Here is a 20,477-nt window from a genome sequence, read left to right on the forward strand (position 1 = left end):
CTTACACAGTCAAGTCAAGTCAAGTCAAGTTAAGTCAAGTTTATTTATATAGCGCATTTCATACACAGAGGACATTCAATGTGCTTTACATAAACAAAACCAAACAATAATAACAAATAAAAAGCATAGAAAGGCAATATAGTCAAAGAATAGTTAAAAGGTAAAGATCATAATAAAAAGAAAACATAAAACACAAGGTAAAATAATTTAAAAATAAAGGATAATTAGTAAGCAAAAAACAAAGGCAAAAGTAGTAAAAAAAAAAGTAATAAAAGATAAAGTAGAATAATTATCAAGGCAGATTCAGAATTTGTAACTCGGCACAGTTAGCAGAAAGCATCTGAGAACAGTTTGGTCTTAAGTCTAGATTTAAAACTGGCTACAGTTGGGGCCTTTTTGATGTCATCCGAAAGTTGATTCCACAGCTGAGCTGCATAGCAGCTAAAAGCTGCTTCACCATGTTTAGTTCTAACAGTAGGTTTTACTAGCAGGTTTTTCACCTGGGACCTGAGAGGACGCGAAGGTGTGTAGGCCTACTGCTGAAGCATGTCTGACAGGTATTTAGGTCCTGCTCCATTTACTGATTTATAAACAAGCAATAGAGCTTTAAAGTCAATTCTGTGACTTACTGGAAGCCAGTGCAAGGACTTAAGAATTGTGGTCAGTTCTTTTAGTTTTTGTTAGAATCCTAGCTGCTGCATTTTGTATCATCTGAAGCTGTTTAATAGTCTTTTTAGGAAGGCCTGTGAACAGTCCATTGCAGTAATCAACCCTGCTGGAGATAAATGCATGAATGAGTTTTTCTAAGTCATATTTTGACATCAGCCCTCTGAGTCTGGCAATATTTTTGAGGTGGTAAAAAGCTGATTTAGTTGTCGCTTTCATGTGGCTGTTGAAATTAGATTACACAGTGTTGCAGAACTGTTTGGATTTACATACAAGTTGGTTCAATATTGCAAACAACTCATCCATATTATATTTTACCACGTCTGCCCGCGGACCACTTGGTATAGCTTGCGGACCACCAGTGGTCCCCGGACCACACTTTGAGAAACACTGCTCTAGCCTGACGAGCCAGACCCACATTAAAATGTAGTGTCTGGCCACTCACCGTTAGTCAGTCCGAGGGGCGGGATAATCAGTTTCTTTCAAATTCCCTCTGCACGCAATAGGACAGCCGCAGCGCTATGAGTCCCATGCGTTTCCAACCAGCGGAGCTAGTTGGCTAGTTCAAACGTTTGCCAATTTAATAAAAGCTTAACTCGTGTCACACTGTTCGCCAACAGCAACATCCATCTTATTTGTTTTCAAGTAGCAGGGAATTCAAGCCAAACCGTTGCAACTCTGCCATCAATCATTATGTTAAGCCCACCTAACGACTCTATACACGATTTCATTGGCCTGATTGAGTTTCGATTTCTGGAGCCAATGGAGAGTTGCTAGACTAGCCCTGGCAGCAGATGTAATTTCATGTAATTTGCTGCCGCTAGGGGCGCGTCTAGATTTCTAGGCTATCATTCCTCTTCTCACCCCCATAAATCGTTCTCATTTAAATGGAGTAGCATAGGGCCTACGTTCCATCTTCAGCTAACTCCATAGACAATAAAATAAACAATCTTGCTGCTTCAGGTTTTGCAGTCTCCGTTACCCGTTACATGACATTAGCCCCCCACAAAGGAAATAGGTAAACACAATGCGTTAATTGGTTAATATTTCGTAAAACATTATGTATTTGTGTTATGACATGTGTTATCCTACTTTTACTTTACTTTTCTGGCTAGCTCCCTCCTCGTTCGTTTCCATCATGGAGGTATTATGGTTTCCATCGTCTCTCGCGCTGGTTTCATTGCAAACTGCGCACCGCCAATGGGCATATGAAACGTCATCACATAGCATTACGGCACAGTGGTCATGGGAAATGTAGGACGTACTGCCAGGGTGATATATGACCAAGAACAGAGCCTTATCATGCATGTAATGTCTCATGCATTACCGGCCAAACTGGCTAGTAAGTTTTTATTAACACCCGCCAAAATGAATTTTAACCTGCATTTGGCTGGTTGGCGGGTGTTAATTTAGAACCCTGTTGGCATGGTTTAATTTGTATGCTCATTGGGCTCAATGCAAATCAAAACCTTAGCAGAGGTGCCAACAATTCTGGAGGGTACTGTAGCTTCTCAAACTTCTCTATTATGTAACAAATTTTGCAAAGACATCTCCAAAAGTTAAAGTAAACATAACTTCTTGTCCATAAATATTATATATAAATAAATATTCTTTGTATGTTATTGTATAATATTGATATACAGTATAGTGACACAGTTGTTACGTATTTAATGTGTCAAATACAAATTATATGCTCTTCGTCTGTTGTTGGATGGAGTCAAAGACTGGCGATCAACTAAAGGAATGATCGCTCCATGTTGTGTTCAGAGAAAATAATTTACTTAAAGCGATGACTGTACTGCGATACATGTACTTTAGAGAACCTGAAAATAACTGATAGTGAAAAAACACTTCATCATATTAGCAATAGCTTAAACATACCCACATGACTGTCTTCAGAGAGTCTTGGACTTTGAGAAGACACTCAGGCTCATTTTAGCCTAACATATCAAAGTTCGGCCAACTCACCAGTCTGACTCTCTTTACTGCTCTCAGTCTGGTGATTTCATCAAGTGCACAATCTAATCCTAATCTTGTCCGTCTGGTTTGAACCCCATTCTTTGAGGCAATATAAAAGCTCTCCACTGCAAGAAGAGGAGGACACAAGCTGGTAGAACCTCTGGAGTAAAGGTATGTCTAAGTTACTTGCTTTTCATTAATCCTCTGTTTTGTTCCTTATTGTTACAGTGACTATGACTGTCATCTTAAAAGGATGTAACTAGGGTGATGCATTTGTGCCTAAAATGCAATAATAATAATAAGATGTACATTTGTTCTAGAGATCAGCTGGCCTCATCATCCTGCAACAATGAAGTTCACTCTAGCTAGCCCTAGCACTCTAGCCCTTCTGATGCTGGTTATTTCTCACGGTAAACATCTACCTCTGTTCCAAGTTAAATCTGTGACCAATTTAAATGCAAGCCTGAGAGAAATTATTTAATTAATTTCTTTGATTGTGTCCTTGTGTCTGACTGTGGCATTTTGTTTTTCCCCAGGCACCGAGTCTGCATCTATGGTGAAGCGTGATGTGCCCGCGGAGATTGAGAAGATCACCAAGTACCTCCAAGATCTGAGCAGCATGCTCACCACCACCACCGCTGAACTGGTGGAGAAGATTAAGGCCGCTGACCTGACCAGCCAGGCTGAGTGAGTATCCACAATAGAGCAGCATTACAGAGACTCTGATATGTAGAGCTTAACCACGTTTGTGTGTTTGTTTGTTTGTGCGTTTGTTTGTTTGTGTGTGTGTTTATTTGTTTGTTATTTTATATGTATGCTTGTGTTTGTTTATTTTTGTACAAAAGTTTAAAAGATTGTCAGTAAATGAGCAGACACCAATAAATAAATGGAAAGCAATTTATTTAATTGCAAAAACTTTCTTGATTATGCCACAAATGTCAAATGATGATGTGCTAAATGTGGCTAACGCTTCCCTCTTCTCTGCTTTAGGGCTTACCTTCAGGAGGGCAAGGCTCAGGTGCAGCCACTGCTGGAGAAGGTCCAAGCACAGCTGAAGCCCCTGACAGCCAACATTGATGAGAAGCTCAAGCCCCTGTCCGGACCCATCCTGTCCCAGATCCAGCCTCTCGCTGCCTCCGTCGAGGCCCAGGTGGAGGATCTCCTCAGGAAGGTGATGGACCACACCAAGGCCTTGCTCCCTCCTCAGTAAATCAACAGGCCCCTGTTGACTCCAAATGTGCATGATCTTGAAGACAAAAACTTTTGTTGTGGCATCATGTCATGTATCACTGCTATGCTGCTCTGCTGAGCCCCTCTCAGCCTTGGAATGAGTTTACTGATTATTTATCTGAATCATTAAAACGCTTCAGAGGTGACCATCTGCAGGGCTGTACGTTAACTTTTTTTGCAAGTAGCACTGGTGCTACAGAGGTTAAAAGTTTTGTAGCACCAGCCACAAATTCTGTAGCATCAATATAAAACCTCTAAAATCTCTAAAAACAATCACAAGTAGGGCAGTTCATCAATTGTGGTTGGGATCTAGGCCTACTGCAACTGGATTGATAAAAGGTCATGTAGTTGCAAACATCTCACCTGCTTACATTGTGTTTGAGATTAACAAAAGCTATCAGCATGATGTGTTATTTGGTTGTTGTGATTTTGTAAAAACAAAAAAAACAATCCCTGACAGTTCCATGCATGGATTTTTTGTTATTTTTTTATACATATGCATTGGAAGTCAGTTCATTTATTTTTGAATACTGTAAGTAGAAGATATGCTGAAGATTTTATTCCACTAAAATTTAATTCACGATTAGTTCATATGTCTAAGTTTTTAGATTAGATTAGGCCTACATTCAACCTTATTGTCATTGCACGAGTGAAATATCGTTTTACATCTAACCAGTGGTGCAAATGAGTAGGCTAACTGACATGTCAAACAGTGCACCCATGAAATGCATCCCTAGACTGTTCCATACAGATAGGCTACAGTAGGTAGCCTATTGAATATAGCTGAAGGTCTGTGGCTAACGCAGTCGTAATTAAAGTGTCGTGAAGGTTTTTTTCCGAACCGATCATGTTCGTGTATATGTTATTAAGCACTACTAAGCGAGACTATGTTACGCATAAAGCATGAAGTGGGCTCATATTGACAGATATAAGCGAACATCCCGGTGGACTTTTTTCTTCTAAGTTTTAGATCTGAATAGTATTGTTTGGATACTAAGTTGTTCGTTTTAAACTGAACTAAAAGTGCAAAGCAACAAGGCGATTGCCACAAACTTCTACTTCTGCTTGCCTAATCTGAATTCACCTCAGCCCGGTCGGAATGTTAATTTCGCTTTAGGCTTCTCCGTTTCGCGAGGACAATTTGCAAGGTATTGTTTGATTTGGAGTTGGATTGTTTGGATACTAGGCCTACAAACAAGTAGACATGTTTTTTAATCGCGTAGACTGCAACTACCAAGTTGAAATCAAAGTAGCCTACTGTACATCGATTCCCCTCTCACAGAAGCAGCCTATACATACGCACTTCAAACAAACAAACAAGTGTTTCACAGGGAGCCTACACCGGGCGCGTAGCCTAACTGAAGCGCTCCGTTCGCAACGCGCAAAAAAAGAAGACGGGTCTGTGTTTTTTAACGTAGCCTACCTACGTGCTACCTGCTACCACATCTGGTGTAGCCAACTGCACTGATCACAGTAGAAGGTAATTGCTGTAGCCTCCCTGTCAGTCTCACACGCATGCATTGTATTGCCATCAGCAAAACTGTATCGCACCAGTGCTACGTTCGTAAATCATCCATCGCACAAACTATTTTTTTGTAGCATGTGTCGCACTGTACAGCCCTGATCTAATGCGTGTGATGTGTTTGTGGAAGAATGGCTTCTTTAGAATGGTGTATGTTCTGTGATGAAAATGTTGAAAAACAAAACTCAAAAGTGGTCTGTGGTTACAAATATCCACTGTGATGGTTTAATCACTGCAACCATGATCAATGGATCATGTGCATTAATGCATCTGATGGATCAGCAGAGTTTAGATGTGGATTTAGGCCAACAATATCAGGTAGTGAACTTAAGTAAACATACAGAAGAGTGTTGACCTGATATTTCTGTCAAAGCAGGGCTTAAAATATGCATATACAAACAGCCAGCCAGTGCAAATAGTGTGTTATTATGACCGCCGCGCAGCGAAGCGGCGGTCATATAGGTTTAGTCAGATTTTTTTTTTTTCTTTTTTTTTTTTTTTTCTTTTTCGCATGTCCAAATTTCCGTCAAGGATTCCCGGGACACTGAAAGACCGGGGTACACGAAACTTGGTAGGCATGTAACCCCACATGGATAGCATGGAACCATCGGTTTTCGTTTTGATCTGTAGCCCCCCCGCTGTACTGGACCCCCCGAAAGGAGGGTAGGGCAGACACAGTTTTCTGTGAATATCTTGAGAACCGTAGGGCCTAGGATGACCAATTTTTTCCGTATGTTTGCCTCCAGGGGTCATGTTAACCCATTTCATGTGCACACATGTGCACAAACAGATACACACACATACATTCACAATAATCATACGTATGACACATACTCACACAGTAGACATATGTACGCTTGCATGCACAGGCACATACGCACACACACACACACACACACACACACACACAAACACACACACACACACACACACACACACCCACACACATAACATAAACATGTACATGCACACATGCACACAATTCAAGAATTTCTCAGAATTATGAACAGGCAAGATGGAGGTGGGGTTGTATAAAATGAATTTTACATGTAAAATCTATGAACTAATCATGCTTTGGTACTTGTTGTCTAGCAGATACCAGTGATAATTGAGTGTGGATAATGCAATTTAGTGAGACAGTTAGAATCATATAGGCCTTTCAGCGTGATTTATTTTTGTGGAAAAAATGTGCTGGACTGGGCAGCGGTCATATTTTGTACCGCTCTGCGGTACATCTAGTTGTTTTAGATATGGTGAGAGCAATCTAAGTTTGTACGCTGCATAAAATGGATGTGGTAAAAGATGTAGTGTTAACGTTTGATAGATAATAGCTTCTCCGAATATCTGCCTGTGTTTCACTTCATTCTAAAACAGCACAATACAATCAGATTGAAATTAACTGTGATCTCTGACCTGCAGTATAATAGTCTTCTCTAATAATACGATAAAGGGCTACAGATAAGGGACAGAGAAGTCTTCTGTTTGAATGATAAGACTCTTCAGACAACTAACTGACCACAAAAAAAAGATTGTAGACGATTGAATCAACCACCTGAATGTTAAAGTGTTAGATGTGAAGGATTTTGGTTAATGAAGGTAAGATGTTCTGCATGTAATTGTAATAACAACTGTAATTTAGATCAGTGTTTTTCAACCACTGTACCGGGGCACACTAGTGTGCCGTGAGAGATCATCAGGTGTGCCGCAGAAAATTACCCAAATGTCACTCACTGGTCCAGAAAAGCAACTGTTGCATTAAATAATTTATAACCACATGCCCTCATTGATTGTATGATTGCACTATTTGTTGTATGCAGGCATTGTACAACGGGGGCCCCATATCCAGTATTCACAGAATCATCACATATCCAGTTCATAACAACAATTCAATTAGATAAAGTCACCTACAAATGAAACAGAGGGCGCTTGTTTTATTGAGCAGGTCTTGCATAGAAGCCATAATAAGGCCATATCTGTGTATTATTTGAAATTTTAGGCTATGGTATGTTTATTTTTTCTTCACACAGGATGTTAGTGTGCCGTGTGACATTTTAAGTGTCAAAAGTGTGCCGTGGCACAAAAAAGGTTGAAAAACACTGATTTAGATGAAGCTCTATGCTGAATGTTTTTGACAGAAATAATCAGTTTTCAAGTTAAATGTCACTGTGACCCACCAGGAATATTTCTGACTTTAAATTTGTTTTGCACATAGTGTGTGTCAGAGAGAGAGAAAGAGAGAGAGAGAGAGATGATTCTACATTCTCCATTGCGGGGGTCAGAGGTCATGCTGGGCACCTCTGGGTCTTCTGAGAGTCTCCGAATATAAGACAGAGGCCGTGGCATGCAGATGGCACAGAATCAATCTGTGGTTGTCCCTGTCTTCTGCCCTCCTACCTTGTCCAGCCAACAATCTACATTTGATGGCTGAAAAGAACTCCCTTTAGTCTATTTAGCAATCTTGCAGTAAATCTGGCCTGTGTAACAATGTTATGCTAATCAGTGTATTTCTTCTTAATCAATCAGATTTCATCAAGTGCACAATCTAATCCTAATCTTGTCACATCTGGTTTGAACCCCATTCTTTGAGGCAATATAAAAAGCTCTCCGCTGCAAGAAGAGGACACAACAAGCTGGTAGAACCTCTGGAGTAAAGGTATGTCTAAGTTACTTGCTTTTCATTAATGCTCTGTTTTGTTCCTTATTGTTAGTGACTATGACTGTCATCTCAAAAGGACATAACTAGGGTGATGCAATTGTGCCTAAAATGCAATAATAATAATGCAATAAGAATAATAAGATGTACATTTGTTCTAGAGATCAGCTGTCCTCATCATCCTGCAACAATGAAGTTCACTCTAGCTATCGCCCTCCTGATGCTGGTTATTTCTCACGGTAAACATCTACCTCTGTTCCAAGTTAAATCTGTGACCAATTTAAATGCAAGCCTGAGAGAAATTATTTAATTAATTTCTTTGATTGTGTCCTTGTGTCTGACTGTGGCATTTTGTTTTTCCCCAGGCACTGAGTCTGCATCTATGGTGAAGCGTGATGTGCCCGCGGAGATTGAGAAGATCACCAAGTACCTCCAGGAGCTGAGCAGCATGCTCACCACCACCACCGCTGAACTGGTGGAGAAGATTAAGGCCGCTGACCTGACCAGCCAGGCTGAGTGAGTATCCACAACAGAGCAGCATTACAGAGACTCTGATGTGTAGAGCTTAACCACGTTTGTGTTTGTTTGTTTGTGTGTTTGTTTGTTTGTGTGTGTTTATTTGTTTGTTATTTTGTATGTATGCTTGTGTTTGTTTGTTTGTTTATTTGTGTACAAAAGTTTAAAAGATTTTCAGCAAATGAGCAGACACCAATAAATAAATGGAAAGCAATTTATTTCATTGCAAAAACTTTCTTGATTATGCCACAAATGTCAAATGATGATGTGCTAAATGTGGCTAACGCTTCCCTCTTCTCTGCTTTAGGGCTTACCTTCAGGAGGGCAAGGCTCAGGTGCAGCCACTGCTGGAGAAGGTCCAAGCACAGCTGAAGCCCCTGACAGCCAACATTGATGAGAAGCTCAAGCCCCTGTTCGGACCCATCCTGTCCCAGATCCAGCCTCTCGCTGCCTCCGTCGAGGCCCAGGTGGAGGATCTCCTCAGGAAGGTGATGGACCACACCAAGGCCCTGCTCCCTCCTCAGTAAATCAACAGGCCCCTGCTGACTCCAAATGTGCATTATCTTGAAGACAAAAACTTTTGTTGTTGCATCATGTCATGTATCACTGCTATGCTGCTCTGCTGAGCCCCTCTCAGCCTTGGAATGAGTTTACTGATTATTTATCTGAATCCTTAAAACGCTTCAGAGGTGACCATCTAATGCGTGTGATGTGTTTGTGGAAGAATGGCTTCTCTAGAATGGTGTGTACTGTATGTTCTGTGATGAAAATGTTGAAAAACAAAAACTCAAAAGTGGTTTGTGGTTACAAATATCCACTGTGATGGTTTAATCACTAAAACCATGATCAATGGATCATGTGCATTAATGCATCTGATGGATCAGTAGAGTTTAGATGTGGATTTAGGCCAACAATATCAGGTAGCGAACTTAAGTAAACATACAGAAAAGTGTTGACCTGATATTTCTGATATACAAGCAGCCAGCCAGTGCAAATAGTGTGTTATTCTATATAAAATCAGTACCTCTACCCCTAAGATTATATGTCACTCATGCAATCAGTATCACATGCTGTGAGACATACAGAAAAGGTAAAGATAAACTTGGCCGACAAATGCTATGAAAACAGTGATTTCTTTAATGTGTTCAGAATTTATGACTGTCTTCCTGTATCTGTGCTGTATAGTCAGTGCAGCTTTACAAAGGTCTCTGGTAGAAGTAACAAGGAAGAAATATTTTTTACTTCACTTTGGGCAAAAATATGCCCAATCTAAGACCTAATGCATGTTTGAAATTGACACAAAAGGAATATTAATGGTACTGTACATCAAACATTATTTCAGTGCTTTATGACAAACCAAGTTGTCAATGGTGTCTTTCTACAATCCATTGATTTAAGGTGCTCTAAGCCATCTAAGCCACGCGTTTTTTAGGCTAAAACATTTTATGTCACTTACTGCAAACATCACCTAACCAACCACTAGCTGTCTGTGCCCTGAATACACTGTAAAAAACGCAATCTCTGTGGACAGCACAGGCTCCAAAAACAGCAACAAAAACAACCTGGGCAAACCTAGCCCATAAAAACATAACAAACTGTTCCAGCAAATCACAGACGAGATGCGCGTTTAGGAGAGTTTCAATCGCACGGGAGCAACACGGGAAGGAGGAGGAGGAAGTAGCGAACTAGCTCTCTGTTTTGTTTGAAAAGTCAACAGAAGTGACGTTGCATCGCTTAGAGCACCTTTAAACGACATGTAGCCTTACTGTGTGCTGTAGATTGTGCTATCACTGTGCTTAATGCATCATCACTAACCATAGTGTTGTGATGCAGATGTTGCTGTCTCCAAATCTCTGAAGTAACCAAAAGAGGAATCTCAGTGATTCAGAATTTATTTCTGCCACTTGTTTTGATGACATGAACTGACATGACCAGCATGTTATTGTTGTAGATATGGTGAGAGCAATCTAAGTTTGTAGGCTGCATAAAATGGATGTGGTAAAAGATGTGGTGTTACGTTTGATAGATAATAGCTTCTCCGAATATATCTGCCTGTGTTTCACTTCATTCCAAAAAAAGCACAATACAATCAGATTAAAATTAACTGTGATCTCTGACCTGCAGTATAATAGTCTTCTCTAATAATCACTTGCACATCAGAAACAACAACTTGCATTTACATATAGTGCAAAGCACCCCAAGCACTATGTACTGTAAATGCAACCTCACAATAAGTTGGTTATTAACACATTTTCATATTATTTTTATATACTTTTCAGATCTGACTATCTTAAAGACTTTAAAATGAAGCAAGAGCTGCAAGAGCTGAGTTTGAGCTGCAAGAGCTGAGTTTTATTTGTTTCTTTTAAGAAATCTCCTTAGCATCTGTCTGAGGGGAATGCAGGTGGTGGACTCCTCCTGAGCAACTGGGCAGTCCTGGGTGGTGGTGGGGGCCGTCCGCTTTGTACATCTGAACCTGCTCCAGACCCTTCTCCAGAATGGCTTGGAGGTCCCCTCGGTCCTTCCCAAAGAAGTGGGGGTCTCAGGCACAGTGGGGGTGTCAGGGGCATCAAAAGTGAAGGACAGTGTCTCCTCATGCACCATCTGGATGCTGTTTTTAAAGCTTATGGTTAACAACAGGGACTGATCATCTGTTGTAACATCCGGCTGCACAGTGAGGCCACAGGCAGGGTCCTCCACATCAGTTGCCGGGGTCAGGAGATCCTGGGTGGCTTGAGTAAGGGCAGCGGTCTCAACAGCCTGCTTCAGAGACATCAGAGAGGCCTCAGAGGATGACTGCTGGGGAGATGCTCGCTGCTCCACAGCGTGGTCTGATGTCTGATCCTCAGCGAGATGGACGTCATCCACCAAGACGTCGTCGTCATCGTCGTCATCCAGCAGGACTTCCTGGGATGTTGCCTCATGAGCGCTTTTGGCAGGGGGCTCATCCTCCACCTGTTCTGCCTCCTGTTGGGCAACCTCCTCTGGCATCAGGTTGTCCTCATTGATAAAGAGGAGAACGGGGGTCACCTCACCAGACCTGGGTTCAGGGAGGGGACTGGGGACCTGGGAGGTGGGCTCCTGGGTCTCGACCCAACAAAGTCGGGGGCTGGGCGATTTGCCCGCGGGAAGTGGTGACTTGTCACCAGCACTGCTGTCGTTGTCGATGTGTTCCATCATGTTTCTCCAATAAAATGTCCGTATAGCAAAGTAGCTTAACAAGAAGTGACAAACAACAAGTTGGACAGCTCTATTTATAGCCCATCGCCATTGTGACGAAATTATATCGAAGTAGGCTACGTAGAAAATTTCGAATTATGGATGTATTGTTGCGTCTACATATTGCAGTAGGTAGCCTATAGGCCCAGCCAGAGCACTACCTCTAACTCTGGGTAGGCCTACGTTTCTTTATAACAAAACATATAGAATTCATACAACGAATGTATTATTCTAATAACCTCTCCCAGCTTAGGCTGTTATACGTTTCGCCGATATGTATCGATTAACGGATCAATTATGTCCGCCGAGACTGCCAATCTGTGTAGCATTGGTGTGACTCGCATTGTTGTTTTGATCTGGCTGCATCATCATAAGGAGCCCACGCTGTCGCGCCGTCTTTTAAAACTTGACTATCCGCGAAATGAGTAACATTGTAACCTGTAATGTGCAAATAAACATGACTATATGCTTTTGGACCAGTTAGGTTCGACGGAGATGTAAGGAATGACTATAGATTCAAGTGTACTTAGCCTATAGGCCTATCAGAAAGTTAGAAGACTAGCCTAATATTAAGCCATGTTTAGAGTTATGTTTTAAATAAACTGGCTAAATAAATAAATAAAGGAAATGTATCCTCTCATACAAAAACACTGTATCAAGTAATACATGTGATAAATAATTCTAGGTGCACCCTTATTAATTTAACTATTGCAGTAGGGCCTACTTAACATTTTATGGAAGATGTGTTACTGTCAGAACCTTGAGGATTTCAACCAAAAACAGTTGGTTCTCAATAATATAGCCTACAAGATCCTGTTGTTGTTTGATACGAGATCCTTACAATTTTCATTTCACCATTTTCTTCTTTGGAAATATAGTAGGCCTAGTTGCTGATGGTAAGCTCAAGGTTGTGAAATAAAACTTTCATGAAATTTTAACTCTAGGAGTTGGAAGCTTTTGTAACATGGGCTGTCAACATTGGACACCAGAATGAGGTGCTGCTTCAGAACAGAAATTAAAGGGGTCATTTCAGTTACACAGAGGGAAGATGTTACATTTCTCTGTGCAATTGGCTGGGGACTTCTCCCTTGGTAGCTGATTAACAACCAAGACGAACTAGCATAATACAATATGACACAGGATACAAAGCAATCCAAAATTGAGTCGAGAGTGCACAACAAGAACATAATCACAAATTAGTGGGAGGAACATGTCAAATTTACAAAGGTACAGTACAAGGCTTGGCAGCCTGGGATTCCCCGGAAGTTACTGCATGTATTGCTCATGCCATCTCAGCACAAAACTTAAGGTTTCTCATTCTCATAGGACTCAAGCACTAAACACAGACAATCACTACTAATCAACCAACCAGCTACTTGTGTGAGAGCTGTGCTCTGCTTTGCGCTAGGTATACATTGAGGTGTACCCATGCTTGCCTGAGTTCATAATTGTTGCCACTGCCAGCTCCCAAATCTCCCTCCATCAAAAACATACAAAGAAAATACAAAGTGTATGTGAGTCTGAGGTTTCTTATTCATTTGAAACTGACTGCTACATTTTGTTTTTCCCCAGGCACTGAGTCTGCATCTATGGTGAAGCGTGATGTGCCCGCGGAGATTGAGAAGATCACCAAGTACCTCCAGGAGCTGAGCAGCATGCTCACCACCACCACCGCTGAACTGGTGGAGAAGATTAAGGCCGCTGACCTGACCAGCCAGGCTGAGTGAGTATCCACAACAGAGCAGCATTACAGAGACTCTGATGTGTAGAGCTTAACCACGTTTGTGTTTGTTTGTGTGTGTTTATTTGTTTGTTATTTTGTATGTATGCTTGTGTTTGTTTGTTTGTTTATTTGTGTACAAAAGTTTAAAAGATTTTCAGCAAATGAGCAGACACCAATAAATAAATGGAAAGCAATTTATTTCATTGCAAAAACTTTCTTGATTATGCCACAAATGTCAAATGATGATGTGCTAAATGTGGCTAACGCTTCCCTCTTCTCTGCTTTAGGGCTTACCTTCAGGAGGGCAAGGCTCAGGTGCAGCCACTGCTGGAGAAGGTCCAAGCACAGCTGAAGCCCCTGACAGCCAACATTGATGAGAAGCTCAAGCCCCTGTTCGGACCCATCCTGTCCCAGATCCAGCCTCTCGCTGCCTCCGTCGAGGCCCAGGTGGAGGATCTCCTCAGGAAGGTGATGGACCACACCAAGGCCCTGCTCCCTCCTCAGTAAATCAACAGGCCCCTGCTGACTCCAAATGTGCATTATCTTGAAGACAAAAACTTTTGTTGTGGCATCATGTCATGTATCACTGCTATGCTGCTCTGCTGAGCCCCTCTCAGCCTTGGAATGAGTTTACTGATTATTTATCTGAATCATTAAAACGCTTCAGAGGTGACCATCTGCAGGGCTGTACGTTAACTTTTTTTGCAAGTAGCACTGGTGCTACAGAGGTTAAAAGTTTTGTAGCACCAGCCACAAATTCTGTAGCATCGATATAAAACCTCTAAAATCTCTAAAAACAATCACAAGTAGGGCAGTTCATCAATTGTGGTTGGGATCTAGGCCTACTGCAACTGGATTGATAAAAGGTCATGTAGTTGCAAACATCTCACCTGCTTACATTGTGTTTGAGATTAACAAAAGCTATCAGCATGATGTGTTATTTGGTTGTTGTGATTTTGTAAAAACAAAAAAAACAATCCCTGACAGTTCCATGCATGGATTTTTTGTTATTTTTTTATACATATGCATTGGAAGTCAGTTCATTTATTTTTGAATACTGTAAGTAGAAGATATGCTGAAGATTTTATTCCACTAAAATTTAATTCACGATTAGTTCATATGTCTAAGTTTTTAGATTAGATTAGGCCTACATTCAACCTTATTGTCATTGCACGAGTGAAATATCGTTTTACATCTAACCAGTGGTGCAAATGAGTAGGCTAACTGACATGTCAAACAGTGCACCCATGAAATGCATCCCTAGACTGTTCCATACAGATAGGCTACAGTAGGTAGCCTATTGAATATAGCTGAAGGTCTGTGGCTAACGCAGTCGTAATTAAAGTGTCGTGAAGGTTTTTTTCCGAACCGATCATGTTCGTGTATATGTTATTAAGCACTACTAAGCGAGACTATGTTACGCATAAAGCATGAAGTGGGCTCATATTGACAGATATAAGCGAACATCCCGGTGGACTTTTTTCTTCTAAGTTTTAGATCTGAATAGTATTGTTTGGATACTAAGTTGTTCGTTTTAAACTGAACTAAAAGTGCAAAGCAACAAGGCGATTGCCACAAACTTCTACTTCTGCTTGCCTAATCTGAATTCACCTCAGCCCGGTCGGAATGTTAATTTCGCTTTAGGCTTCTCCGTTTCGCGAGGACAATTTGCAAGGTATTGTTTGATTTGGAGTTGGATTGTTTGGATACTAGGCCTACAAACAAGTAGACATGTTTTTTAATCGCGTAGACTGCAACTACCAAGTTGAAATCAAAGTAGCCTACTGTACATCGATTCCCCTCTCACAGAAGCAGCCTATACATACGCACTTCAAACAAACAAACAAGTGTTTCACAGGGAGCCTACACCGGGCGCGTAGCCTAACTGAAGCGCTCCGTTCGCAACGCGCAAAAAAAGAAGACGGGTCTGTGTTTTTTAACGTAGCCTACCTACGTGCTACCTGCTACCACATCTGGTGTAGCCAACTGCACTGATCACAGTAGAAGGTAATTGCTGTAGCCTCCCTGTCAGTCTCACACGCATGCATTGTATTGCCATCAGCAAAACTGTATCGCACCAGTGCTACGTTCGTAAATCATCCATCGCACAAACTATTTTTTTGTAGCATGTGTCGCACTGTACAGCCCTGATCTAATGCGTGTGATGTGTTTGTGGAAGAATGGCTTCTTTAGAATGGTGTATGTTCTGTGATGAAAATGTTGAAAAACAAAACTCAAAAGTGGTCTGTGGTTACAAATATCCACTGTGATGGTTTAATCACTGCAACCATGATCAATGGATCATGTGCATTAATGCATCTGATGGATCAGCAGAGTTTAGATGTGGATTTAGGCCAACAATATCAGGTAGTGAACTTAAGTAAACATACAGAAGAGTGTTGACCTGATATTTCTGTCAAAGCAGGGCTTAAAATATGCATATACAAACAGCCAGCCAGTGCAAATAGTGTGTTATTATGACCGCCGCGCAGCGAAGCGGCGGTCATATAGGTTTAGTCAGATTTTTTTTTTTCTTTTTTTTTTCTTTTTCTTTTTCGCATGTCCAAATTTCCGTCAAGGATTCCCGGGACACTGAAAGACCGGGGTACACGAAACTTGGTAGGCATGTAACCCCACATGGATAGCATGGAACCATCGGTTTTCGTTTTGATCTGTAGCCCCCCCGCTGTACTGGACCCCCCGAAAGGAGGGTAGGGCAGACACAGTTTTCTGTGAATATCTTGAGAACCGTAGGGCCTAGGATGACCAATTTTTTCCGTATGTTTGCCTCCAGGGGTCATGTTAACCCATTTCATGTGCACACATGTGCACAAACAGATACACACACACACACATACATTCACAATAATCATACGTATGACACATACTCACACAGTAGACATATGTACGCTTGCATGCACAGGCACATACGCACACACACACACACACACACACACACACACAAACACACACACACACACACACACACACCCACACACATAACATAAACATGTACATGCACACATGCACACAATTCAAGAATTTCTCAGAATTATGAACAGGCAAGATGGAGGTGGGGTTGTATAAAATGAATTTTACATGTAAAATCTATGAACTAATCATGCTTTGGTACTTGTTGTCTAGCAGATACCAGTGATAATTGAGTGTGGATAATGCAATTTAGTGAGACAGTTAGAATCATATAGGCCTTTCAGCGTGATTTATTTTTGTGGAAAAAATGTGCTGGACTGGGCGGCGGTCATATTTTGTACCGCTCTGCGGTACATCTAGTTGTTTTAGATATGGTGAGAGCAATCTAAGTTTGTACGCTGCATAAAATGGATGTGGTAAAAGATGTAGTGTTAACGTTTGATAGATAATAGCTTCTCCGAATATCTGCCTGTGTTTCACTTCATTCTAAAACAGCACAATACAATCAGATTGAAATTAACTGTGATCTCTGACCTGCAGTATAATAGTCTTCTCTAATAATACGATAAAGGGCTACAGATAAGGGACAGAGAAGTCTTCTGTTTGAATGATAAGACTCTTCAGACAACTAACTGACCACAAAAAAAAGATTGTAGACGATTGAATCAACCACCTGAATGTTAAAGTGTTAGATGTGAAGGATTTTGGTTAATGAAGGTAAGATGTTCTGCATGTAATTGTAATAACAACTGTAATTTAGATCAGTGTTTTTCAACCACTGTACCGGGGCACACTAGTGTGCCGTGAGAGATCATCAGGTGTGCCGCAGAAAATTACCCAAATGTCACTCACTGGTCCAGAAAAGCAACTGTTGCATTAAATAATTTATAACCACATGCCCTCATTGATTGTATGATTGCACTATTTGTTGTATGCAGGCATTGTACAACGGGGGCCCCATATCCAGTATTCACAGAATCATCACATATCCAGTTCATAACAACAATTCAATTAGATAAAGTCACCTACAAATGAAACAGAGGGCGCTTGTTTTATTGAGCAGGTCTTGCATAGAAGCCATAATAAGGCCATATCTGTGTATTATTTGAAATTTTAGGCTATGGTATGTTTATTTTTTCTTCACACAGGATGTTAGTGTGCCGTGTGACATTTTAAGTGTCAAAAGTGTGCCGTGGCACAAAAAAGGTTGAAAAACACTGATTTAGATGAAGCTCTATGCTGAATGTTTTTGACAGAAATAATCAGTTTTCAAGTTAAATGTCACTGTGACCCACCAGGAATATTTCTGACTTTAAATTTGTTTTGCACATAGTGTGTGTCAGAGAGAGAGAAAGAGAGAGAGAGAGAGATGATTCTACATTCTCCATTGCGGGGGTCAGAGGTCATGCTGGGCACCTCTGGGTCTTCTGAGAGTCTCCGAATATAAGACAGAGGCCGTGGCATGCAGATGGCACAGAATCAATCTGTGGTTGTCCCTGTCTTCTGCCCTCCTACCTTGTCCAGCCAACAATCTACATTTGATGGCTGAAAAGAACTCCCTTTAGTCTATTTAGCAATCTTGCAGTAAATCTGGCCTGTGTAACAATGTTATGCTAATCAGTGTATTTCTTCTTAATCAATCAGATTTCATCAAGTGCACAATCTAATCCTAATCTTGTCACATCTGGTTTGAACCCCATTCTTTGAGGCAATATAAAAAGCTCTCCGCTGCAAGAAGAGGACACAACAAGCTGGTAGAACCTCTGGAGTAAAGGTATGTCTAAGTTACTTGCTTTTCATTAATGCTCTGTTTTGTTCCTTATTGTTAGTGACTATGACTGTCATCTCAAAAGGACATAACTAGGGTGATGCAATTGTGCCTAAAATGCAATAATAATAATGCAATAAGAATAATAAGATGTACATTTGTTCTAGAGATCAGCTGTCCTCATCATCCTGCAACAATGAAGTTCACTCTAGCTATCGCCCTCCTGATGCTGGTTATTTCTCACGGTAAACATCTACCTCTGTTCCAAGTTAAATCTGTGACCAATTTAAATGCAAGCCTGAGAGAAATTATTTAATTAATTTCTTTGATTGTGTCCTTGTGTCTGACTGTGGCATTTTGTTTTTCCCCAGGCACTGAGTCTGCATCTATGGTGAAGCGTGATGTGCCCGCGGAGATTGAGAAGATCACCAAGTACCTCCAGGAGCTGAGCAGCATGCTCACCACCACCACCGCTGAACTGGTGGAGAAGATTAAGGCCGCTGACCTGACCAGCCAGGCTGAGTGAGTATCCACAACAGAGCAGCATTACAGAGACTCTGATGTGTAGAGCTTAACCACGTTTGTGTTTGTTTGTTTGTGTGTTTGTTTGTTTGTGTGTGTTTATTTGTTTGTTATTTTGTATGTATGCTTGTGTTTGTTTGTTTGTTTATTTTTGTACAAAAGTTTAAAAGATTGTCAGCAAATGAGCAGACACCAATAAATAAATGGAAAGCAATTTATTTCATTGCAAAAACTTTCTTGATTATGCCACAAATGTCAAATGATGATGTGCTAAATGTGGCTAACGCTTCCCTCTTCTCTGCTTTAGGGCTTACCTTCAGGAGGGCAAGGCTCAGGTGCAGCCACTGCTGGAGAAGGTCCAAGCACAGCTGAAGCCCCTGACAGCCAACATTGATGAGAAGCTCAAGCCCCTGTCCGGACCCATCCTGTCCCAGATCCAGCCTCTCGCTGCCTCCGTCGAGGCCCAGGTGGAGGATCTCCTCAGGAAGGTGATGGACCACACCAAGGCCCTGCTCCCTCCTCAGTAAATCAACAGGCCCCTGTTGACTCCAAATGTGCATTATCTTGAAGACAAAAACTTTTGTTGCTGCATCATGTCATGTATCACTGCTATGCTGCTCTGCTGAGCCCCTCTCAGCCTTGGAATGAGTTTACTGATTATTTATCTGAATCCTTAAAACGCTTCAGAGGTGACCATCTAATGCGTGTGATGTGTTTGTGGAAGAATGGCTTCTCTAGAATGGTGTGTACTGTATGTTCTGTGATGAAAATGTTGAAAAACAAAAACTCAAAAGTGGTTTGTGGTTACAAATATCCACTGTGATGGTTTAATCACTAAAACCATGATCAATGGATCATGTGCATTAATGCATCTGATGGATCAGTAGAGTTTAGATGTGGATTTAGGCCAACAATATCAGGTAGCGAACTTAAGTAAACATACAGAAAAGTGTTGACCTGATATTTCTGATATACAAGCAGCCAGCCAGTGCAAATAGTGTGTTATTCTATATAAAATCAGTACCTCTACCCCTAAGATTATATGTCACTCATGCAATCAGTATCACATGCTGTGAGACATACAGAAAAGGTAAAGATAAACTTGGCCGACAAATGCTATGAAAACAGTGATTTCTTTAATGTGTTCAGAATTTATGACTGTCTTCCTGTATCTGTGCTGTATAGTCAGTGCAGCTTTACAAAGGTCTCTGGTAGAAGTAACAAGGAAGAAATATTTTTTACTTCACTTTGGGCAAAAATATGCCCAATCTAAGACCTAATGCATGTTTGAAATTGACACAAAAGGAATATTAATGGTACTGTACATCAAACATTATTTCAGTGCTTTATGACAAACCAAGTTGTCAATGGTGTCTTTCTACAATCCATTGATTTAAGGTGCTCTAAGCCATCTAAGCCACGCGTTTTTTAGGCTAAAACATTTTATGTCACTTACTGCAAACATCACCTAACCAACCACTAGCTGTCTGTGCCCTGAATACACTGTAAAAAACGCAATCTCTGTGGACAGCACAGGCTCCAAAAACAGCAACAAAAACAACCTGGGCAAACCTAGCCCATAAAAACATAACAAACTGTTCCAGCAAATCACAGACGAGATGCGCGTTTAGGAGAGTTTCAATCGCACGGGAGCAACACGGGAAGGAGGAGGAGGAAGTAGCGAACTAGCTCTCTGTTTTGTTTGAAAAGTCAACAGAAGTGACGTTACATCGCTTAGAGCACCTTTAAACGACATGTAGCCTTACTG

General features: G+C 41.1%; 4 protein-coding genes across 5 annotated transcripts; all 4 read left to right on the forward strand.

The window, feature by feature from the left end:
• The first annotated feature begins 2,608 nt into the window (after positions 1-2,608).
• LOC121720421 (type-4 ice-structuring protein LS-12-like) lies at positions 2,609-4,006 on the forward strand. Its single transcript, XM_042106500.1, has 4 exons — positions 2,609-2,796; positions 2,946-3,035; positions 3,162-3,312; positions 3,616-4,006. The coding sequence occupies exons 2-4, from the start codon at positions 2,975-2,977 to the stop codon at positions 3,833-3,835; spliced, it is 432 nt and encodes a 143-aa protein (XP_041962434.1). The 5' UTR covers positions 2,609-2,796; positions 2,946-2,974; the 3' UTR covers positions 3,836-4,006.
• Positions 4,007-7,855: 3,849 nt separating this feature from the next.
• Positions 7,856-9,247, forward strand: LOC121720423 (type-4 ice-structuring protein LS-12-like). The gene is made up of 4 exons (XM_042106502.1): positions 7,856-8,030; positions 8,192-8,269; positions 8,396-8,546; positions 8,854-9,247. The coding sequence occupies exons 2-4, from the start codon at positions 8,221-8,223 to the stop codon at positions 9,071-9,073; spliced, it is 420 nt and encodes a 139-aa protein (XP_041962436.1). The 5' UTR covers positions 7,856-8,030; positions 8,192-8,220; the 3' UTR covers positions 9,074-9,247.
• A 2,552-nt stretch (positions 9,248-11,799) lies between these two features.
• Positions 11,800-14,166, forward strand: LOC121720424 (type-4 ice-structuring protein LS-12-like). 2 transcript variants are annotated; one of them, XM_042106503.1, is made up of 3 exons: positions 11,800-11,938; positions 13,338-13,488; positions 13,776-14,166. In XM_042106503.1, the coding sequence occupies exons 2-3, from the start codon at positions 13,355-13,357 to the stop codon at positions 13,993-13,995; spliced, it is 354 nt and encodes a 117-aa protein (XP_041962437.1). In that variant the 5' UTR covers positions 11,800-11,938; positions 13,338-13,354; the 3' UTR covers positions 13,996-14,166. The 2 variants fall into 2 exon arrangements, with proteins under 2 accessions (XP_041962437.1, XP_041962438.1); XM_042106504.1 differs by having other exon boundaries at positions 11,918-12,262.
• Positions 14,167-18,014: 3,848 nt separating this feature from the next.
• On the forward strand, positions 18,015-19,752 carry LOC121720422 (type-4 ice-structuring protein LS-12-like). Its single transcript, XM_042106501.1, has 4 exons — positions 18,015-18,193; positions 18,355-18,432; positions 18,559-18,709; positions 19,017-19,752. The coding sequence occupies exons 2-4, from the start codon at positions 18,384-18,386 to the stop codon at positions 19,234-19,236; spliced, it is 420 nt and encodes a 139-aa protein (XP_041962435.1). The 5' UTR covers positions 18,015-18,193; positions 18,355-18,383; the 3' UTR covers positions 19,237-19,752.
• The last annotated feature ends 725 nt before the right edge of the window (positions 19,753-20,477 follow it).

This window comes from Alosa sapidissima, chromosome 10, assembly GCF_018492685.1.
Source record: "Alosa sapidissima isolate fAloSap1 chromosome 10, fAloSap1.pri, whole genome shotgun sequence".
Lineage (NCBI taxonomy): Eukaryota > Metazoa > Chordata > Actinopteri > Clupeiformes > Clupeidae > Alosa > Alosa sapidissima.